The 24872-nt window shown below is 36.3% G+C and overlaps 1 protein-coding gene across 13 annotated transcripts in view; it reads left to right on the top strand.

Moving 5' to 3' along the window:
- The window catches only part of KHDRBS2 (KH RNA binding domain containing, signal transduction associated 2), a 359384-nt gene that overhangs the window by 95462 nt on the left and 239050 nt on the right, over window positions 1–24872 (top strand). For all 13 annotated transcript variants that reach the window (XR_008429897.1, XR_008429895.1, XR_008429898.1 and 10 more), the window contains exon 3: window positions 8827–8943. Coding sequence is in view for 4 of the 13 variants with exons in the window: in XM_053938158.1 (XP_053794133.1) it covers window positions 8827–8943 (117 nt within the window). In the remaining 9 variants the exon portion in view is untranslated. The remainder of the gene's footprint in view (window positions 1–8826; window positions 8944–24872) is intronic.

Here is a 24872-nt window from a genome sequence, read left to right on the forward strand (position 1 = left end):
GCCCTGTGTACTGTGGAGGAGGAGGCTCTGCAGGTCCCCTGGTCTGCATGTTGAAATGCAAGTCAGGGCAGTTCCAGTTTGGAGAATGGACATGTTCTTTCTTAGCCCAGTATGTTACCTATATAAATGAATGGAAAGCTCTCTGCCAGATAATGGAGTTAATGCTGACTATTTTCTTTCCATAAGTTCATCACAGTGAGAAAAAAAAAATAAGAGTCTATTCAGTTAGTGTGCAGTCTGCTCTTCAAACGGATTGCTACAGGAGATGTCTTCTGAGAATCAGCTCATGAACAATGGCAATTTACTTAATGGTATTTATACTGCATTTTTCCAGTTTATATTCTGTCCTGTCACGTTTGACTAAATGGACAAGTAGAGCACAGTATCTGTTCTCTTAAATCTGTATCATTTTCATCTGAATTATAGTTGAAATCAGACAGTTGTCTTACCTGAGCTCTTTGGGAACAGAATTCAGCAGTTTGAGTCCTGGAATTAAGTCTGTTAACTGTTTCCTCCGTGTCAATGTTATTTTGGAATGCTTTGCTCCTCTTCAGATATTTCTTTGCATTACCATCTCAGAGCAGCCAAGACCTCATTAAAAAATCTTGAAGGATACTTGGTTTTCTTCTCTAAGTATAGTAGAAGTAGAAGATAATGAGATGGAAGGAAGAAAAAAAATTACCTTCTTGAATTTGCCCTTAGTAACAAAGAACAAAAAAAAAAAAAAAGAAGTGTAGAAAATGCAGCAGGGGAAGGTGAAGGAACCAGAGTTTCATAAAATATTTTGGAGTGCTTTCACAGGCTTGTTTAATTTCCACAGAGCTATGTGGTTTGCATATGTCAGTCACTTTAAAGTAATGCTTTGTTTTGATTATGGATGTGACTTGACAATAAAATTGTTTGCATAGTGCTCAGTATATGTAAATTGATACTTAAATGCTGCTGTAAATATAATTACTTTAATAGCAAAAGGCAAAATCAAGTTGACTAACAGAGTTTTTAATTATATTAACATAAACCATTTGTGATTTAATACAATGGTGTTTACAAAATTAGATACTATATGCATGTATGTTAAATCAGTACATTAACACACTGGGTCTAAATTAACTGTTGTTACATTTCCTTGACTGATCAGAAATTTGTGTTTTATGCTACATTTGAGTAGTTCACTAACATACATGGGAAAGATACATTATTTTTATGGTTGGGTATTCAACCCTAACTTATCCTGTTTCTTGTTGACTTAGAGCTTATCTTGGGAAATGTATCATCTGGCAAAGAGAAATCTTTCACATAATATGAAATCATATTCAGTTCAGTAAGAGTAAGATGATGTGCACAGAAGACCCACTGTACTACTACGTCTTTAGATATTCCTTTTACATTGCAAACTCTTCAAGTTAGATAAAAGTTGATAGGTTGCTGCCAGTTAGCAAAGAGCAGATGGTGTTTATTACTGTGACCGGTAAATTGTGTATCTGTGGGAGTAATAAGCCCAATTAGGCAAATGTTGATTGTGCTTTTAAGTGTTGTAGTCTTGGTACCTATTTCCATACCTGTGGGTATGTTCATTATAAACTTCTTTGTGCACTTTGAGAAAAGCTCAGTGGTGCACTTCTGCAGCCTAAATTGTTGGCATTTGTATAAATGCCATTTTAGATAATGTCTTCCAAATGAGCCAGTCTTAGCCACATAGTTCCAGGCATTCCTTATTACTTACTTTGTATTTTATTTTCCCATAAATGGTAAAATTTGACTACTTCAGGCTTGGCTAGAATGAATGTTAAAAGCCAGGTGGCTTTGTGTCCTAAAGAATCCTCTTGTCCTTCCTTCAATAAAATACAAATCCAGTACAAGGGAAAGTCATGTTTAGCTCAGCATACTCTGCAGTTTTTAAAAATACTGCTCTTCTTGCATAGCTTCCCAGCAGGAAGCAGTGAGCCTGCCTTCCCTACCTTTCAGACCTCTGTCTGGTGACCAGTTTTCTGACATCTCTAACCCCTCCCCAGCACAGGCTCAAGATTCCTGAGAACCATTCCTGTTGGCCCTTGGCCTTCACCACCAACCCAGCTGAGCTGGACAAATAGGGATACCCTTAGGAAGAGCAGTGTAGTAATCCAGGTTGCAGGAGAAAGACAAAAGCCAAAGATAAAGTGTGACATAGAATCGTAGACTTGTTTGAGTTGGAAGGGACCTTAAAGATCACCTGATTCCAGTCACTCTGGCTGTGGGCAGGGGCATCTTCCACTAGATCAGGTTGCTGAGAACCTCATCCAACCTTGCCTTGAACATTAGGATCCTCTTTCTCATTTCTGAGTTGCAAAAAGCTGGCTCTGGTGTTGTCTTTCTGCCAGGAGAAAACGGTGCTGCTGCACTTACTTTGAGTTGTAATACCCTCTTTGATATCTGAGCCTGATGATTTTAATAGCAATGGTTTCAGCAGTCACTTCCTCACAATCCAAATAAGCAGTAGTAGCTACATACGTTCAGTAAGGTCTGTTTTGGGTTTTTTATACATACTTGACAGCTCTGTAAGGTCAAGATCATGCCTTCCTGCATGGCTGTGCAGTGCCTGGTACAATTAGTCTTTCTGGATACTTCTGCAACTAAGTAATAAAACCTTTGCAATTAACAGCTTGTTAATTGAGGATTTAATATAGATGCACAACTTGTTCCTTGGCTTTTCCTTGATTACCTCACCTTAGATTTAAAAACAGAACCACATAAAATAAAATGCTTGGGTGTTTTACAGATTAGCAGAATTTAATAAATGACACTGCTAATGCATGTATTAGAGAAAGAGCCATTCAAATTTTCCTGACTTAAGAAAGACTTTTATATACAAGATTTTTGTCTGGAGTTGCTGACCATCTGTTTCATGGAGTTATGCCAAAAATATATTTTCACTGTAGATTTAGGTGCTTGCAATGAGCTAGTAAATAGCCAGACAAGTATTGCAGCATCTTCTTCTAGCACACTGTAAATGTGAGTTCCCAGCACTTCTCAAGATAAAAAAAGGTGTAATAAAAAACCATTTTTTTCTTAGGTAAATCTTCTAGTCACAGTAACTTTAATAATTCTAACTTTGTTAATCAGATTTAATTTATTCTTGAAGCAATTCCACTGATTTAAATCTGAAATTAATTTGGCCTGGAGTTTTCAAGAAGCTGTATTTTGCCTTTGAACATTTAATTTTTCTGTGCACAGCCTGGCATTGAGTTATTGTTCAAAGCCTAACAGAGAGATGAGACTCAGTGAGCTCTGTAGGAAAGGGCAGCTTTCTCTGTTTCTCCATTGGTTCTGGGACTGCTGCAGAGACATTTCTGTCATACAAGACTATAAGAAAACAATAGCAGATGTTCTTTGGAGTAGGTCTCCGCGGTACATTCATTTTCTGCTTCTGGTGTTTGCTGTCTCCTGACATGCCCTGCTAAAGTAGGGCCCTGCAAAGTTCAGTCCTACCAAACAGGTGTCTCAGAAGCTCTTCTCCAAGAGACAGCAAGCATCACATCACATAGCTGTAGTAAAAAAACAATGTTGCATGCTTATCTGGAAGACTAAATTCATTTTGTTAAAGCCAAGAAGTACTAGATATTGAATGGGATAAGCAGCTACATATAGAGGGAGACAAACCTGGGCTCTGCAGAATCTGCTGGGGAATGGAATGGAATGGAATGGAATGGAATGGAATGGAATGGAATAGAATAGAATAGAATAGAATAGAATAGAATAGAATAGAATAGAATAGAATAGAATAGAATAGAATAGAATAGAATAGAATAGAATTATTGCTGCTTTTAATGAAAGGATGGGACCACAGTCGGGCTAAAAATGATTTGTTGCTCAGATAAAGATCAGTTTCAGAGGCTGTGAGGTTTAAGAGAGCAAGCAGTCGGTCATAGCTCAAAATGGTCACAAGTTCTTCGTTGCAAGGCAATATATAACTTTCTAATCCAATGGACAGTTGCCACAAAGTTTATTTTGCTGTTCTGTCACCTTTACTTACTTCTGCTGCACTGCGGATACTTTATCCAATGGGCTACTATCTCACGTGTACACGTATGCTTCTATTATAACATCTGAACTCTTAGCTTACTCTATACATTGCAGCTCTACATTATAAACCTTTCACCATCTTATCAATACAGTTTCTCACTTCCTTAAGACATATTCTTACTTACAACTATAGAAACAATATTTTTGCTGCCTAATGTCTGTGTACTTTATTTTTACATCAATCCAAGCTTCTTCCAAGCCTGCAAATCAAATCCTCTTGTGTCTGTAGAAGTTTCTATCTTTCCATTTCCCTCAATAGAATAGTTCCAGTAGGATAAGACCTACAGTGCTCAGCCCACATGCCTGACCAATTCAGGACTGATCAAAAGTTAAAGCATGTTATTACAGGCATTGTATTATAATGCTCACCAAATGTTGAGAAAAATAAACTTTGCCTTCATAATAGTCCAGTACGGTCTTAACATGAAGTCCCCTGTGAATATCAAAACATGAGATATTTTTAAAATAAATGCTGTTCTAAACTAAACGAGCTATCAGAAGTCCTAGAATAGGTCCTTAATTATAGGCAGGTCTCAAACAGTAAGGTTTTATTCAGGCATGACTGTCTTTGTCTTCTCCACTTTTCTTTAGAACAGGACTGAATTTAGAAAGATTCTTCCCCACCCTTACCACCATCCTGCTCTCCATGAATAAGGACAGGATTTTTTGAGGATAATCAGTTCTGAAAATGTAATGACACTTTGTCTCTCCACAAAGGAACTGGTGAACAAAATGGTGAACAAAACACTGATAAATAATAAACCTTTTTCATGTTGTCAAGCCAGGGCTATTTCTGTTTTGCTGCTTCTAGAAGAAATTAATTTCTTCTCCCAGTTCAGGGCTTTGTTCTGCATTATCTTACAGCTGGAAACATTTGTCTTATCCCATCCGTTATTTATCTAGCTTTTGTTACTGCTGTGAACACTGCTATGATCTGTGTATAAAATAGAAACAGTCACTGACACAAACGTGTTTTTTGAATGGTAAGCATATTCTGGTTGTAAAACCCTATTAAATTAGATTTTATAAAGTAAGAAGTGTTATAGTTCTGGTAGAAATGTATTTGGGCTGCATCAATCAGGGAAACAAATATTTTTCTAAATGTAAAGATGCATTTTCTACCAGTCATTGTACTTAGCTTGAGGCTTGAATGCTGATGCTGTAAACTATCCCTTAGATTTGTTATACCTGTTATACCTGTGGTATGTTGTCCTGAGGTAGTTTGAACAAAAACTTTTGATGAAAACTGGGGAGCCAGAGCTTTGTCTTTGGGCACCTTACTGATTGCTTGTGTGAAGTGTGAAAGTAATCAGGATGCAGGTAAATCTGCTGAAACTGTGTGTGTATATTGGTTGGGGAAGATTTTGGAGATACTAGCTGTAGCCAAAGGAAAGATCTATTGAGCTGTATTCTCTGTCAGGTTTTATTTTGCAGAGGAGAAGGTTTATTCCACAGCTGTTGATACACGAAGCATCATGCATTTGATTATAAGTAAAGCATCCACTGCTTTCACCTGATCATTTTCCATGAAGACATGTATCATCTCCCCCTGACAAATGATAAAAAAAAATCTGAGAAAATAATGTACAAAATCTCTGCCATAAACCAGGAAGGGTTTCTGCAAGCTAGAAAGCCTAGCTTGTTCATGATGTTCATAAACATGATTGAAAAGTTAAGCCACCTATAAGAACATCTAGAAACACAACAATATTTTTCAGATGGAAGTTCGTTTGCTCCCTAGCAGTGAAAGCTTTCTTTTAATACTCTCTCTTCTATATGTCAGCATTTTTTAGCTATCCTCTCCTAATATGACCAGATATTATCCCAGAGACTTAGAGGTACTATTATTTGGAGAAAATTTGTGCACATGGCAGAATTGGATTGGATCTGAGATTGCAGAATAAGGTCTGCAGTTACAGCTGCTGTACCAGGAATGTGTGTTTGTGGGCAAGGCTCACCATTATATGCAGTCCAGCTGCCTGAGTTTCCACATTTTCCTTCACTGTCTCTGTGCTCAGGTTGTGTGTGCATTTGTGTGGCTGTAACTGGAGCCTAAACTTTCCAGTATCAAAATCAGTTCTGCCCAGCATGTCTTCATTAAAAAAAAAAAAAAAAAAAAAAATGAAGTTGTGTTTCAGATTTCCTACATTTTGGGCTGTTGACTGAAACATCCTCTTTCCTATGTGGTGCTTTTACCTACATGTGAACATAAAATATATAATTTTTCACAAGTTATTGAGTCAAAGTTACTCTACCAGTACTTTCAGACCTTGGGGAGTTTTGAGATTATTGATTGTGCTGAGGATACCCAGTGGCTTCAGACTTGCTTGGAAGACTGAGAATAACAGTAGAATGCCAGATACAGTGCTGTGGCTTTTCTGCAATTTCAGACAAAACCAAACTAAGAGCAATTCAGTTTTTTAGTTGTAGATAACTGCTTCCTTCCTGATATGTGCTTTGTAGATAGTGGATGAAATGTGAGTGTCTGTCTGCTACATAATCAATAGAATTAAAATCCCCAGCCACTTATTTCCTGTGAAGTGATTAAAATCCACTTAGCATGTAACGTGGTCTATGCTGGCCATACTGCTCCTTTGCAGCAATATGTCAAGGTAATGATTATACAGTTTATGAAGTGCTTAAATAGAAATGGTCAACATAAATCTTCACAGAGCGTAATTTAATAGTTTTATTCCATTCAGAGAGCAAATGTAGTCAAGCTTTGGTTGGCCTTCTCATAGTTTCCTCTAAAGTTACATAATGTTACAGTTCTTTCACATTTTGAGGGGTAGCTTTTCTTAATACTAAGGAATGCTACAAGGATGCAGCAGGACATGGTTCCTGTCTGATTGGTGATATGTGTCACAAAAGATTTGGTGCCTGTAACTTGTGACACCTTCCCTTCTGCTCGTAAGGGGGTCAGTGTAAAGAAACAAAAGCTCTGCTGTTTGCTCAGCCATCCCTAATAAACCTTTATATACATGGGTATATAAATGGGTGATTTTTGAAATCTTATTTTTATCAATAAATTGTCTACTATCTAGTATTAAATTTCAGTTCTTGCCATTTGTTCCTCATTGTTTGGTTTATTTTCAAACAAAATTGAATAATCAATTTGAAGCCAACAACTTCTTCTAAGCCAAGTTTTTCTTGGAAGAGGCAGAGCAACAGTTTGAAGACATAGGATTGTTGATAACATTGATTGGGACATTGACTGAAAATCCTACCCCAATTTAAAGAGTTAATAACTTATATTAAATCAACAGGTAGAGTTGGAAAAAAGTAAAAAAGCACGCAAGCTTGAAAAATCTGGTTTTGGATCTTCAAATCATGCTAAATTTGCCTGAAAATGTTACCACTTACTATTTCTCCCATGGACACATTATCTTGTGGAAATCAATTATTTTGTTTTAGGTGGCAGTAGATTTTACTGTACATATTTATTTTTCCTGTGATTACATACTATTTGCTTAGATAGTTAAACCAGTATTTGAAGGAAGTGGAAAATTATTTTTAATTAAGACACTGGACTAAAAGGCAGCTTGGGATTTGAAGCATCTGCGATGATTCAGAGTTTGGGTGTTACTAACATGGCTGATGCATTTGTGTAGTTACATTCTTGCTGGTTAAGGTGAAAATAAGAATATTTCCCCCCTTTTTTTTTTTCATTTTTAAAATAGAAGGTAGTGCAAAACAAAGTATATTATAATATCTTTATAGACTTTTATGTGTATTTTTGACAGCAACATTTTCTTGATTGATATTTCTTACTGTCATGTTCTTTTTCTCTGAAATAAAAAGAAAGTGCTGAAATAAAAAGAAGTGCTGATACAATGACACCCTTTGGCTTTGATGGAGCTTATTCTTTGTTGAAGCCAGCCCAAAATACTGTCTGTTCAGACTTGAACATAATTCCAAAACATCTTAAGCAAGTGCTGATGATGCCCAGTCATCTTCTCAAGACCGCATACCATACCATTTTTAAAAGATGTTGGAAATAATAAAATATAATAAACTAAGAGGACTGTTGATTACAGAATAAACAAATTACTTAATAGACTCCTCCCTTTTTGCTGCTTTGTGTCGACATGATATTAACACCTCATTTATTTATTGTCCTGTCTTCTGATTTTCCTGTAGACATCTCTCCTCTTCAAACAAGAAAAAACTGCTGTATGTGTAACATGAAGTGTGCAGTGTTTAGGAATATTAGCAGTGTGGCAGACAAAGTCATGTTCATTTTAGAAAATGCCCTTGAATATCTACAATGATCTATTGGTTGTCATTTGTTCTGGTGCTGGCAAAACAGGTATTTGAAGGCTGTACACAAAACAGCACTTATTTTCAAGTTGATGTGCGAAGCATCAAATCCAAAAATCTATCTAAAGCTCTAACTTTGCAGGATATATAACTTGCAAGTAAAGCTGACTAACTTGGGAAAGAACCTAGGCATTCTCTGAGGTTAATCAGTACTGTCTCATGAGCAAATATCTTGTTTAGCAATTCACTAGACCTGGCAGCCACAGGCCTGTTAGTCCTAGAGTCCCAGGGTTCAACTAAACCATGTATGCTTTTTCTGTCTTTCACACTAGAAGAGTGAATATCTTGGTTCTTCATTCTTGTATTTCTGTCAATTAGGCTCAAAGCTAGGTAGGAGTATTTCTTTTAAAGGAAAGTAAAATTTTCTTGTTTGATCATCATGTTTATTTATTAAGTTTTTGGAAAAGTACCTGTGGGTCTAAAAGAGTTCTCTTATTGTCATTCTAGTTCAATTTTGTTGGGAAATTGCTTGGACCAAGAGGAAACTCTTTAAAGAGGTTACAAGAAGAAACAGGTGCAAAAATGTCCATCCTGGGAAAAGGATCCATGAGGGATAAAGCTAAGGTACTGTGTCTGGACTCTGGTTGCAATTAGTGTTGAAACATATGTTGTTTTACTTGTTACACTTAGATTGCCTGTTTATTAATGACTCAATTAAAAGGCCTGTAATAGACTCTTGACTCCAAGGCTAGTTTGTTTTTTCCAAGTTACATCATTTGCTTAAATATATTTTTTCTTGCTATGCCAACCTTGCTCAGACCTTCACAGTTGCTATAGTATCACTGTTATTGAAATAATTCACCTAACACATAAACGAGTTTAAAGTTCATTTCTTCTGAGAGAAGTCTTTCTTCTGTGAAAGTACAGCTTGTATATATTGTTGATTTAATATTGATGTACATAAATGAGCTTTCTCTTTTGTTTTCTGTTTCTTTAGAGATGGGGCTTTTTAAATGTTGAATATTTATTTAGGGTATAGTTCTAGGAGAAGATAACAAATAGCATTTTGCTTAAGTGTGTGTAAAAATGCACTACAGATAAAGAAAAAAAAAGGATGTTTGGAATCACAACCTGGTTAATGCCACTAAGTAATTACTGCAGGTAAGTGTTACTCCTCCTCAACCAGTTCCCCACCAAGTTTATATACTGAACATGGTGCTCTGTGGTATGGAATATCCCTTTGGCGAGTTTGGGTCAGCTGTCCTGGCTTTGCTCCCTCCTGGCTTCTTGTGCAGCTCCTCACTGGCAGAGCATGAGACACTCAAAAGTCCTTGGCTTGGGGTAAGCCCTAGTTAACAGCAATCCAAACATTAGTGCATTATCAGTATTACTCTCATACTAAATCCCAAACACAACAGAGTACCATTTACTAGGAAGAAAATTAATCCTATCCCAGCTAAAATCAGAACATTAAGGAACCTTTCACATGTATTTGACCCAAAGAACAAGTACTGATTACATTGTGATGTCTTTTAGAGTCTGTAGAACAGCAGTATTATGGTCAACACAGGAATAACAATTGCTAAATTCACTATATTTTACCTGTATATAGCCTCTAGTAATATTGTGCATCATTCTTCTTTCCTTTCTGTCTCCTCTGTCATTAATCTCAGTAGCTAAAATTATGAAAGCAATAATATGCCAAAAGAAAGGAAAGACCAATCAAGATTTTTTGGTTGGCATTATTTGATCTTGGTAATGTGTATCAGCAATCACATAGAAAATGTGAGGTCTCCAATTGCAATATTAAAAAAAAAAAGCCAAAAACCAGACAAATTAGGCACACAGATTGTATTTAATTTTTTAGAGTTTTCTTTATGACATTTTAGTCAGACATTTAGTGACACTTCAGTTATGATTATAAGATAATAAATGTTGAATAAACTACTGATTTTATTTCCAGGTATTGGCAGGTAAAATATTTTAATTACTTACATCTAACTTCTGGAATCATAAATATTTCCCTGGATGAAAGAATGTATGTCCTGCTACGTATCAGTAATTTGTATCAGTGCTACATCTGATGCCCAGTCAATCTCAGCCATCCACTTAGATTATTATTGCTGGGAGCATCAATTTCCCAGACATGGGAATGTAAAGATATTCAAACACATTAATAGATAGATTAAGTCTTCTGATTTTCATCTGATCATAATGAACAGTGCCAGCATAACAGTTACTACATTCACTCATGAGTATGTCAGCAAAATTTGGGGTATTTTCTTTTCCTCTTCAGAAAGTTTTTAGTCCTTAAGAATAATCTGAAATTGAGTATGACCTTCATGGAAACTCATTCATATAAGACTGGTGTAAAAAAATGAAGTTCTAGGGTAAACTGGCATTAATTATAGCAGTCAGGAAAGCAATTTCTGTAGAGAAAGGCTCATAAGCAATTTATCTTAATCCAATTTAGACATTAGTGACTCAAAAGACAACAAAATCCCTGTGCAATTACAGTGAGAGGTAGGAATTTTATTGTCCATGTACTCACTGTTACCAGTTCCTGGCAAAAGAGTGTGAGAATAATCATAGGATGGGTAATAGTCCCAATTAGCATTTCAGAGAGACTATTCTAGGTTGAGCTACTGGTGAAATGTAAAGAAAATACGTTTGATTGTGAGCATAAATAATGGTGTGAATTGCTACATTGCGAAGGAAAATACAACTTGCTCTGGTTAAAACAGTTTTCTTGTCAAAAAACAAGTGCACTAGTATCATTTATGCAGTACTTTTTTACTGATTTAAATACAAATTACCGAAGTCTGGAAGCTTTTTGTGGGTTTTTTGAACCATAAAAGAAGTCAGTTTATGTATATTGGCTTATAGATCTTTGTTTTGCAGGAGTATTCAAGAAAAATGGGTATAATTTCTCTCTAGAAACTAGAATTTCCTTAAAGCTGTCTGTAGTATGCCATGAGCCGCAGCAGTTCCTAGAGAGACTGCAGGCACGTGTGCTTTTCCCCTCCAGTCTGGTGCAGCTGGATGCTGAGTTGCATCAGAGAAGCAGAAACAGAATTTCTGCTTAAAAGTGCTGAGTACATTTATGCCCTAGGTCCCTAGATACTTAAATCTTCAAAAATAACTGATCTGCTGATTTGAGGTTTTTTTTTAGTGCCAAAATGACAACAGGGAAGTTCTTGGCTCAACAGTGAACTGCTGTAGCTATAGTCAGTAATTTTGGTCATACAGAGGGGCAGTTTCTGTGTCTGGGAAGTGGATTATATCAATGGAGGTGTGTCTGTTCTTCAGAATTTCCTCATCATCTTTAAAGAAACCTATGGGTAAATTTTAGAGACTAAAGATTTTAGGCTGTTTCCTTCCAGAGCAACAGGGGACACTTGCTAAGAGTGACTTGAGATTTCTGAGTATCTGCTGTGCCTAAAGTGTGGGAACAGGATAGATTATTTTGAAAAGGCAATGCAACTTACCTAAAATATGTATTATGAACAGCTCTAGCTGTGCACAAAACACCACAGAGCTAATGTTTTTCACATAAAGTTGTGTTAGAAGTTACTGAAGAGATGCCCAAGTATAACTGCATCAGTAGTTTGTTTCTATTTTTAAGAACATTTTTATTTTAAAAGTGACCTAAAGGAGTCTGTTTGGAAGAGCAGAATAACCTAGAATAATAGAATGTTTTAATTTTGCTTTAATAATATATTAAGTGTTGGACAAAGAAAGATTTTTTGTTATTTTCATTTTGTTAAAAAAAATGAAAAATAGTTTTTTAGCCTGCAAATCTTTTGTTGAAAATTCATTGTTCATAACCTGCAAGACATTTGGAAGGCTGATCAGTTATTTAAACTAAAGGGGGTCTCATTTTCTTTGCTCCAAACATATTTTTGAACTACGTTTTACTTACATAGAGTAGGATTTGGAAATTGATGTCCTGATAACAAGGTTATATATTAGATTAAAAAAACCTAAAACATTGATTTTTACAGTAGCACATGAGCTATTAAACTCACATGAAGGAAAACATAAGTCACAGTGTTTGCATTAGATCTTCTGCATAGTGATGTATAATTGCCATTCCAATCAAAACTTTTTTACCTAGAGAAATCCTGTCAACACCATTTCCTATTTTGCACACTGTCTGTTTATTACCCATTTTTCTCATTGCTTAAACTTGCACTTATGTAATTCGTCCTGGCTATTGAAAGGATTCTGTTATTAAACATTAATGTTGTCTTCCTATAAAACATGAAAATTAGAGAACAAACTTGCACTGCAGCTTTGAAAAACCACATAAACTACTTTTCTGTGACTCAGTGTTTTATCAGCTGAAGCACTAAAGCACTTTTAACTGCTGCCTTCTTCAAGTTTCAGTTTTTGTTAAAACTAGTTCCTAAGGAAAGGGGCAATAATTGAACTATGTGCCTTTTTTTTAATCTGTGGGTTAAGTGCTTTCCAAATAAGGTCCACTGTCACTGGACAACAGCTTTTCCTGTTAAACAGAATTTGTTTCATTACCTTTTCTTTATAAGAAAAAACAAGCATTAAGAGCTTGTTTGCAGCTAAAAAGATCTGAAATGAGCAGTGAAACTACAGAGATGCAATTATTAGCATGTTGGCTTTAGGTTGGTTTTTAGCAGCTATGTTATGTAAGTGCCTTAAAGAATATTTTGAAAATATGGGGTAGTTGCAGTGTGCACTGGTCTCTTCCCTGCGAATTCTAAGTGCTGTGAGGTCAGTCCTGCAACCTTTAAATAAATGTTTCTATATTTTACAGGATTAGTCCATATGTAATGTGAATAGTGCCCAATAGGTTTTTGGTTCGAAGCACAATGTGTTTTTTCATTAGGTCATGTCTACCATGGGCGTAGTGTCCTAATAGTGGAAAGTTAGTTCTCTGATAGGATTCTCTTGACTTTGTTGTTTTTTTTTGAAAAAGTTATAAGTTAATGCTCAGATAGCCCAGAAGGGAAGAAAAAAAGTTGCAGGTTTTGTCTATAAGATGTTGTGGTCCAAGCATTGCATTATATTCTTTCCCAATACTCTTGCTTCACTGAAATGTGAGTTCAAAGCTGTTGTCTTTAGTGTCCAGAGTTTTAAAAGCTTTTGAGTGTCACTGCCTGTCAAAATGTTTAAGGTCATGCAGTATAGGTACATGTGCAATATTTTTTCCAAGTGAGAATGTCAGCATTCTCAACAAGAATAAGGAGTTACAAAAGACTTCAGAAAGTCTTTAAAAAAAAAACCCAAACAAAACCAACCAAAAATCACCTAGTGGTCTGTTGCACCAGATTTTACTCTGGTGCCACTCCACCCATGCCTGTAAGGTTTCTTGCTCTGGCTTATGGCAGTGGTAGTTCAGCTCAGTGTTTTACCAGGAGTTTCAGCTCTTAAGACTTGGAGATAGAAATTTGGGAATTCCTATAAAAACTCGATTTTAGTTTTTTAAAAGATAACCTTCAGATTTACTTCCAGCCTGCTAGGAATTTTGATTTGGACTTTATGCAAAATCTCTGAAAGGTTAATTTCTTAGGCAAGGTATTTCTGTTCCCTTGAAGTACTCCTTTATAATATTCAGCTGGAAAATCTCTAGGGGAAACATAGAGAAATGTGTGGCATTTAATTTAGAAAACTAGCTCACAGCTAGGAGCACCAATAGTAGTTTTAAATCACTAATTGCTGGTCACTCATTTTGTATTTTTCTGTTAGATTTTCCTTTTTAGTGTTTAGAAGTCATAGAGACTGTATTTTTATCTCTACAGACACAGTACCTTACAGCTTACAGCCATTTCACCCCACAAACAGGCTTATGACCCAAGAGCAGGATTGGGCCCTCAGCTTGCTTTCAAGATGTGAGCCAAAGTTACAAGAGCAACTGCTTCTGCTGCAGCACAGTTTTTTTGTCTTCCTAAATATCTTGAGCTTCCTAGTATGAACTGCTGTGGGGCTATAAGGACCATAACAAATAACCAGCAACAAAGAAAAATGCAAGGGAAAGGAAACAAACAAAAAGCAGACCACCCCATCTTTTGTGTCTTTGTTTGAAAAGACAGGAGTCTGTGAAGGAAGGCAAGGGCCTCCCATGAAATGGAAAAGGTAAACCCCCTCCCTCCAAATTACCACAATTTCAAAATAAAAAAATCTCTCAGGCAAAGATATGGGAATGGGAATAACAGTTCTTTACTAGGAAAAAACTTAATTTAAAAAAATGTAATTAATACAAACAAAACTACTGATAGAGTCAGAAACATGACACCCTGAGGAGTCAGGGTGTTGGTGATTGTCCAGTTAAATGGTGGCTGCTCCCCCTGGAGTGGCAGATGAAATGCTGCTGAAGCGATGATCCCGTAGAAGGATGTAGTTTTCTCTGAAGGTCTGGTGGTAGAGTAGATAGGCCTGGTCTTCCTCTGGGAATCCAGAAGAGGCTGAGCTGCTGTCTCAAGAAATGCTGATTTTATGCAGGTAGGGATACTTGGCTCCTCCCTCTGGGTGGAGGATCTTACAATGGGATGATGTAACTTTATCAGTCATGCAGTGAGCCATTCGATGGCCCATTAACAGAAGATATCTCCCCTGAGGGAGACATTGTTCTTGGAAAATATAAGAAAACTGCCCAACAGAAGATACCTGCCCCACCTCCTACGGATGGCAAATAGAATATATGCTTATCTTACAAGCCAGGGCCTTTTGAAATTGAAATCTTCAAGGACCAAAATGGCAAAAGGATGTTAACTCTTTAAATCCTGCTGTAGTCTGCATTCTCTCAGTTTTTCCTTTAAGTGAGCATGTCTAAAGGTGCCAAAGGCTTTCACAATCTAAAGCTAGGTTTTGAAAAAAACATTCTAAATAAAATACTTTCTCCGTATACAGAGAAAACATAAATCTGTTGGCAGGCAAAGATTAAAAGAAGAGATCATCATTATCACTGTTTCTCCAGTATTACTTGTATTCTACAACTTCCAGCTGCTCAACCACCCAGTTTTTTGGAAAATACATCTGTGTATCACCCCTAGTGAGTTGTAAAATCCTTTTTTTCCCCTGATAGAGGAGGCAGTTTGAGGTAGATACAGATCACAACCAATATTTCTTAGAATAGCTTTTATTCTATAAACTTCTATTGATTCTATTAAGTATTGCAATAATTCAGGTTTTTACTAAAGGCAGATAATTATTCTCAGAAAATAAGAGAATGTTATTCTCTTATTTTATAATGTCTCAGAAAATGTTGAGTCTCACATCTGAATTGCAGTCTCATGGTTACCTGGTTAGAGCAACATTTGGGAAGACAACTCTAACTATATACTCAGAAAATAGGCCTTTACTGGCAGGTCAGTGGTAGGTTTCAGAAAGTCTGTCAGAGGATCCTTTATTTCATCAGCAGCATATGTGATCCCATAGTCTTCCTCAGCATGGAGCAGTCATCTTGGATGCAGGCTGAGTTCCAGACTCAGACAGACACAAATGTGTGCTCATTCACCAGCACCAGTAGTCTCCAGAGCTTGCCAGTCCTTGGGAAGCTTTCTCATGCACCACCTTCTCAGCACATTCTTTTCATTCCTTTGACTTTCTTCTTTATTTTTCTTGAAAGTATTCTTCCATCTAAACTTACAGTTGCCTGTAGAATCAATTTGTGAGAAGTCAGTGGATGAGACATTAATGAAAAATGCTTTTTCCATTACTTCTCTTAGATGTCTTATGTCCACACATTGTCTGCTCCCTCTTATGTTTCACCAGCTCCTCAGATCTGTGCAAATCAGCTTATTTCCAGAAGTTTGTTCCTTCTCTTTTTTTTTAGAAAACTCCATGTTACCCACTGCAACACCTAGAAGAAAACAAGTTGTCTTTTCTGCTTCTCAGCCACATCCTTTTAACTAAATTTGTATCTTTTGATATCACAGTAAACTGAGTGCTTTCAGTCATTTATCCTCTCTCTGGCATGAAAAGAATATGTTTATTCATTCAGTGAGAGTCTTCCTAGAAGGGGAGCCATAAATCTCTTTTTTTCTTGCCAAATCCCTGCATGTTTTGATTTTTAGGCCTCTTGTCTGTCTGCCAGGGATGTGGTGCTACAAATGATCTTGGGAAAGACAACAGTCCTATTGTCTCTCCCAAAATCATTTGTAGCACCACATCCCTGGCAGACAGAGCATCTTCTGTGTAATAGTTTGCGCAGGTTCCATTAGTTACCTATTTGTCTGGTGTGGCAAGCACATTTCTCCCTCTCTCAGGATTTTTCATTGCGGTGCACAGAGAAAAATGAAAGAGAAAACAATTTCTATTTCTGCTTCTTGTTTTTCTCTTGTGGAATGTGTTTGGAGAATTGTTTACCTAGAGTGAGCGCTTGGTTGGATCATGGTGGATTGTTTGGCCTTGATGGCCAGTCAGATCCACCTGTGTCTGGACTCTAGATAGAAGGTCACGAGTTGTGAGTTAGTTAGAGATGATAGTTAGAGAAAGTAGCATGTAGTTTTTAGTATCCTCTTTTATATAGTATATTAATATATTATAGCATAATTATAATAAAGAAATCATTCAGCCTTCTGAACTGGAGTTAGACATCATCATTCTTCCCATTGGGTTCGCTGACATCTACAACAGTCTGGCTTGCTGGCTGAAGTGGAATCAAGCTCAAAAATATGAAGCCATTGAGCCAAAAGAGTTAACTGGCCCCACTGGGATAAATTCTTCCCTTCCTGATATTCAGATGATCCTATCTGCATACCTAATCCAGGAGATGCCTTGTGATAGATCGTTCCATATATATCAGGAAGCTCATCTGTGTTAACAGGCATCTCCCAGTAACCTTGGGTTTGGAACCTGGCTGGAAAGAGCAGTTGCCTCTTTTCCTTCAATTTATGCAGTTTCAAATGATCTGCAGCAGAGTAGTCCCTGGCTTTTTCAGTTTGTGCTATAAAATTTTGGAAATCCATTCGTTTCCATTTCTCTCAAGTTTGTTTCTTTGCAGTATGGCTTTTTTCCTTACAAAGGCGGTTTGTTATATTTATATCAAAGATTTACAATGTTTTCTCTGACACCTCTCTCTGAATTTTAGAATGGATTTAAGTACATAGTCCATATTGCTGCAGAGAAAACAGCCTTTTACCCAATTCTTTTTGGGTTAAGAAAAACATCTGCTTTATTTGACTAACCACTCTGACCTTGCTTAGAAGAATTAGGCTTAAGGTAAGCTTTTTGAAAGCTTTGTTATCTGTATGTATATGTGGAGAGAGAAAGAAAGATGTGTGTGATATATTGCTCCAATTCATGGTTGAGCATTAAGTCTCTCTATGTTAGCCAGTTCCTTCTGTTTTTTTCTGCACAGTGACTAGGGATGTCTGTCTCTTAACTATTTTAAGACCCATGTTATTTAATGTTCAACTCTTTTATCCCCAAAAGATGCACAGTCACTTCCAAAGTCTCAAGATGGATTTGTAACTCATTTCCTAAATGTTTCTACACATTGGTAGGACTTGCATTTTAAATGGAGTTGACATCACTTACATTTTAAGAGGAGTAGAGCTAAAGTAGCTCAAGTAAAATTACTTTGCAATTATCACCAAATTAGTCAACAGTGTTCCTTTCACTTTGATACAAAACCTGCTGCCTTCTCATGTCATACTTCAGTAAGCCTCCAGATCATTCCATGTCCTAAATGGGGATGATGTACCACCTTTTTCTAGCATTTACAGCATGCAAAGACATCCTTTGGTTTGGAAAAAGATATCTATATTGGAAAAAGATAGCGATATTAGAACCCACCAAATTACTGCTTCCTGCCCATACATGAGGCAGTGCAGCTGCTTGTCTCTGCAACAGTGACTTCCACTTTGTTTGAGTCTCTCAAGTTCTAGAAAAACATTTTCTCTAGAGATGTGGCTTATGGTTTACTCTGACCTGCTCTGCAGAATCTAGGTCTGAAGATTGGGCACCAGGGCACTCTGTTGACTTCTCCAGTCAGGTTCCAGTTCTTCTCTGTGTATTCTGTCTGGGCACTGTAGGAGTATGTGAACAGGACTTTTTTGTCTCATTAAAGAAGTCATTTATGTTTCTCAGTAAGCAGCCTGTTCCTGCCTTCATGGCAGCTGGAAGTTTTTTAGTTGCACTTTTGTAAAAATACTACTTGTGAGTTTGTGTCAGGAGACTTTTACAGCATTCTAATATTATAGCTAGAGCCCAATTTACTGCAGCTTATTTTTGTGTAGATACTTACATGTACACCGTGTTAGTTTCTGAGAAGGAACATGAGATGTTGCACAAAGTAGATGTTGTTCCTCAGTACTAGAATTTGCTTTCGGTGGTACAAGATCTGGACTATCATCAGAGTCAAGAATTAGTCATCAGGAGCTGCTGGGTCACAGGAACATCACATTTATCTCCTGACCACTTCTTATCCAGTGTCTCCCTGAGGCAATGGTAACAAAAAAGACCTTGGTAAAGATTGCTCTGGTGGCGTTTTGCTCAGTAAATATTCCCCAGGAGAGAAAAATCCTAAATTGAACAAATGAAAAAAAACTTCATGTCCTTTTTGTCTCTCAGTGACGAATTTTGGATTATAATCTTCGGACTGTAAATATTGGAAACAGTCTGCCTCGTTGATTCTGTAACTTATTTATCTGTGATTTCTTGAAAAAGGCCATAAATACCAAACAATTTGTGCAAGTTTGTGTGCTTATTAAAAGAAATCAAGCTGAAGTTTCTGATCTTTTTGATATTCTTGTTTTAATGAATTTGTTCGGTATTAAGTAAGAAAATACTTATGTTTCTTCATACACATGGAATATTGGAGCACAAGGTTTTATTTTAAATTTGAAAATTTAAATTGGCATAAAAATTGAGATTATCATACCTTCATACATTAGACCTGTATTGATTACTGATGAAAAATTAAAGTTCATAGATTGGTTACATGCCAAGACATGTTAAAACAACCAGGAAAATAGGACACTCATTTGAGTACTTTAAATGTTTGTAATTTAAATAAAATTTAAAAAAATGTTGGAATATTGTTCTTTTTTTGCTTAAGGATGTCCATAAGATATCCTCTAACACTTTCAGAGTCCCACAAGTGCATTTTTTGTACTGCTGAAGCCAGTGGCAGTTTTGCCAATGACCAGTGCAAAGAATAAATCACTCTTAGTATTTAGCTGAGCGAGCAAATGAAATTCACATGCAATCTCCATATGGTTCTCTGTTAATTTTTAGACTAGAGCTCCAGTCTGAGGAGTGAGGTGTTAGAGTGGTTGTAGGGACTCAACAGGATATAGCAATGCAAGTATTTCCTACTAGCACAATACATGGAGTGGTACGATGCTTCCATATCATTAGTGATGACATCTCCAAAACAGAATAGCCAAGAGGGCAATTTAGCTTTGTGTTAAAAATTTCTTATTCTGAAGCTGATAGTTAAGAAAATTGCATTGTCCTCACAGAAGAATCACATCAGACCTCAAGCAGATGCTGTTTTATTACTGATGTAACACAGTGGTGATATTAAAAGTCTTTATCACCTCCCCTGAATGTAATGTTAAAACAGACTTACATATTTTGTAGTTCTGACAGGACATTTGTAAGACTTACACTGCTCGGTTTAAAAAGATGGGACGCATTCTTTTCTTTCTACAAAATTAGGCTGCTTCCAAAGGGCAAAACATTGAGGTAGTCCTTCAGCTTTATTATTTTTGAGTTGAAGGTAATGGAAGACCATGAAACTTTAAAGAAGAAGGGGCAAAGAAGTGGCAAGAGAGCAATGTGGGAAGGGTAAAGATAGCCCTTAGCAGAGAAAAAGTTAAAGTGCTTTCTATTTTATCAACTTGTAAATGTTTAGTAGTTTTACCTGAAAGCAGTTTCAATTTTTTCTTCTTTGGAATGTTGTAAGGTTTTCTAAATATCCCAGCAAAGTAAACAAAGCTATGTACACATGTATTATGCATTAGAAACCAGCTGCCAAGTGACTCAGCTGCAATCTCCCCTGTGTCTGCAATAGTGCCAATTTCACGCCCAGAAGTCTGAGGTTCACATCCAGACCTGTGCCAAACTCTTCTTGACTTCAGCTCAGTTATATTTCATTGGTCAGAGAACAAGCTGGTGCTTGTTGACAGTGTCCTGTGTCTGCCACTCTCTGCGGGGGCACTCCCGTGCCTCAGTTTCCCAAGAGGTTTGGTTGTGTGACCATGCACCCAACTGGGAAACCCCCTTCTCCTGCACATGGCATTTGCAATCCTGAGTGGCATTGTCAGGGTGAGCCCTGGCACTAATGTCCCTGCCTGTGGAACAGGCAGTAAGTTTTCTTAAAAAAAACACACACTGGAAGAATTAAAGCAGCACATTTATGTGTGAGAGATGGGAAGATAAAAAAAGAGAGACAAGGAAATTAAAGTAAATTAACTCAATTGCTTACAGCAATTTGGGGAGCTGAATATGTTTGCACACTGATGGTTTTTTTCCCATCTATACTTTTTCAGAACAGTGATTTATATTCCAAAGTATTTTATTTATCTACATGCAGCTTCAAAAAGACAGGTTTGATCTTGCTGAGTTTAGTTTTATGATTATTGTTCTTCCTGTTTTTCATATAGATAAATGCAGAAAGAACTGCTTTGAATTATTTGTAGCAATTACGTTAAATCCCAGTTTTCCATGCATAATGTTATCTGTACTCTTGAGGATCATGATAAATACTTTTAATATACTTTAATGGGCTACTCTTACAAGGAATTTTGCATTGCCACAATAGAGGCAGCATTGCAGTAAATTAAATTACAGTGCACACAATTAAATAGAATAATGGAAAAACATCAGACTTGGAGCAACAACTCTTTAGAGTCCCCTGAAATTCAATTCCACAAGAAACATAATAGAAGAATATGGTGAGTGGAATTTAGATAGCTAAGTTAGATATTATTTACTTTGTAATATCTCCATCAGGGATTAATGTTCTCTTATTCAGTTGCATTGATTAGTCTCTGGATCATTTTTCAGATTGATTACTGTTGTAATGTAGCATTCCTTTTTCATTTATCTACCCAACATCAATGTAACTTTGGAGATATAACTTCATCGCAGTACAGTTGTTCTGTAATCCACAATAATTTGCGGCTTCTCAATAATAGCTCTAAGGAAATCTGTACAGATTTAATTTGAGCTTATAGGCATTTATTACAAGAAAAACTACGCCATCTTCCTTTCATCTTCTTTGAAAAGAAAATTCTCTGGCAGAGAAGTGTTCTCTGACAAGCTTCTTTCCAAGTATGCTTGGGTGTGAGGTATTTTTCTGCTTTATCAAACATAGCTAAAGTAAGGCATATGTGCAGCTCTGACAGTTATATTTTGAATAAGCAGTGGAATTAGAAGGTATGATATTAGCATTGCAAGTGATATTATTTACTTTCTCCTATTTTTTCTAGTTTCTGGTTGTTTTTGATTGCAGGTGAACATGAATTCAGTCCAGTTTGGAGCTGCCACTTGGAGTCTGCAGGGTTATAAAGTTTTCTTTAGTTCCCACCACTTTGTGGCTTTGGCTTTATTTCTCAGTTCTTACTTTCCCTACAGTAAAAGCTTTTGTCCATCTAATTTAGAGGTGTTTGCAGAGAATTAATTTGTTGATAATTATAAATCTTACAAATGTGGCATGTTAATACACTAAATTCAGAGTTTTCTGAGTTCAGATGAATGAGCTGTGATCCCTACAGAATACATCCCATACCTAAGGACATCTATGGATGTTCTCAAGGCTTTCAAACTCTTTTGCCTGTTTTTTTTAATTGATAGGATATTGTATCTATATGTGAACTCAGATATTCCTTTGGTTTGAATTAGATCAAGTCCATTTCTAATACAAAATAGATTTTTTTTTTTCAGAATTTGTGGAGATCAGAGGGGTAGCAGTTAGTGATTAAAATCAACACAAAGCCTTACCCTAATCCCTGCCTCCTGTCATCTTTTTCCTTTCACAGTCTCTGAGAAATTTCTTTCAAACCAAATCTTTAGAAGTAACTCTAGCACTTACTGGACCCTGATCTCATGAACTGTGTTTAGAGGACACAGGAGCACAGCTGGGATGTTTTTAGTTTATGAATGTGCAAATGCTTTGCTGAATTTGGGCCTTACAGGCAGATCTTTCCTTCCTGTGCTTACAAACCCTGCTGTGAAAGTCAATGGCTGCACTGTGTGTTTGCTCTTTGGTGCTCCAACCAAATGAATGATTTAGGGGGTGTCTATAAACTCTAAAGAATTCACTTAAGAGTAATTTTTATGAAGTAAGGAGGAAAAATAAATAAAAACTCCTCTGTTTTTCTGTCCAGCAGCAGGTCCTGCTTCATCTCCTCTTATGTTAAAAAAGTCTGTTACCAAATGCTTATCAGGCATGAGAGAAAAAGAAAAATAATTTTTTCTTTATATTATGTTGGTAATCTTTCTCCAAGGATCTATTTACAGAAAAGACCTGTCCAGCAAGTCTTACTTCCTTAATTAAAAATATAATTAGCCATCTATATAACTCTCAGCTCGAGTGTAACACTGGTTATATTGAATCTCTAGCTGTTAAGAGACTTGATCCAAAGGTATATATGTAAGTCCAAAATTAATGTTTCACATTTCTTTAAATTGATGTAGCAAATGTGTACTCTTGAACAGTTTGACAATAAATTATTAATTCTGTTTTACTATTTCAAGGCCAAATCCTGGGTGTCAACAGTTGCAAACAGAATTAATATTTTAGTTTGTTCTTTTGAAGATTTAGCTGCAATTGCTAAAACATGTTCTACAGAAATGAATCTCTTGCAATCATCACCCAGTTAGATATAGGAAGCTTTTTCTTCAACTTCTTTTAAGCAGAAGGCTCAATCATGATGCTGAAAAGTGTGTAGTAAAAAAATGATGTGATATTAAACCTTGAATTTTTTTTTTTTTTTTTTTTTTTGCCCCCTTCATGATCCAGACCCTGCATAATTTGATCAGGACCTAATTGCAGCTTTCCAGTAGCTGAAGGGAACCTACAACAAGGATGGAGAGAGAATATACACTTACAAGAGCCCGTAGAGACAGGACAAGGGGTGATGGCTTCAAACAGAAAAAGGGTGGGTTTAGATTAGATATTATGAAGAAATTCTTCACTGTGAGGGTGGTTAGACATGATCAGGTTGCCCAAGAATGCTGTGGATGCCCCATCCTTGGAAGAGTTCAAGGCTCTTTTGGATGAGGCTCTGAGGAACCTGGTCTAGTGGAAGGGCAGGGGGTGGGAACTGGATGATCTTTATGGTCCCTTCCAAACCAAACCATTCTGTGACCCCATGACTGTGATATGACTTCCCATGTTTTACAATTCATGTATTTGAAATGGCTGTCTTTGGTTTTGTCTGTTTTCTGCCACCTTCTTTCTTTTCTTTCTTATTCCATCAGCAGAGCAACATACTGAATCTGCACATTTGCTTTCTCCTTTCATGATACAGACAGCTATCACTGTTTCTTATTCTGAAATCTGTGGGGAAAATATTACTATTATATATTCTGCAAAAAAAAATTAAAAAATATAGTGTCTGAACTTATAAAATGTGGAGTTTTTAAATGAGGTTCACATACAGTAACTGCTATGTTTTTTTTCTTTAAGGTTTACCCTTTATTACTTTTCTGCTTAGTGTATAAAACATAATATACATTATGATCTACAGCTACATACCCAGATAGAATAATTTTAATCCAAGTTCACTATTAAATGAAGATGGCACATTCATTTCATTGAAGTATATCAGCTAGAATAGTTTATAAAAGGTTCCAAAAGTACTTGAAGTATAGTGAAAAAGATGTTATTCAGTGTTAGGACTATATGGAATTTTGGCCTAATACATCTACAGAAATACATTTCAAATGTATACTGGCAGTCTGTTAATGAAGGGAATAATCCATAATTAAAAATAGATGGGAGGATTTTACATGTGTAGCACAAAAATGCAGCAAAAAAGCCTGCTATGTAAACTTAAATTACTTTTTTCACATGGGCTTTGATGAGAAAGGGCTTATGATAGATCACAGACCATGTTATTTGTTGTATGGACGTCAGTTTCCAAACTGGGCTTCTCCATGTCACAGCTATAAATTTTGCTCTTATTATATAGCAATAGGGGCAAATTTTCACATTTTGTTTTATACTATTTGTAGAATATAGTTCAGCAGTGAAATCTAGGTGATGTCGTACTACAATGAATTATTAATTCATCTAGTGTCATTTCTTGGCTCTGGAAATAGTATTCAGTGGTTTATGAAATTGAGAAGAGAAAGGAGCAAATTATATTCTTGCATAATTGAAAAAGCTAGTGTGGTTGAGGAGAGAATTTGTTTCTCTCACACATAAGTTATCACTGTATACCATGAAATACAGTATCAAATAACTCTTCATAATACATTGGCTGGCAAAGAAGCATATGTTATGTGTCTCCATTCAGCATGCCTAATTAAATTTTGCTAGGATATTTGTGCAAAGATTTTTTGTTGCATTGGATGAGGAAATGTCATTAGAAAGGAAAAAGCAAAAAAAGCACAACTCT

This window comes from Vidua chalybeata, chromosome 3 (assembly GCF_026979565.1).
Source record: "Vidua chalybeata isolate OUT-0048 chromosome 3, bVidCha1 merged haplotype, whole genome shotgun sequence".
In the NCBI taxonomy this organism is placed as follows: Eukaryota; Metazoa; Chordata; class Aves; order Passeriformes; family Viduidae; genus Vidua; species Vidua chalybeata.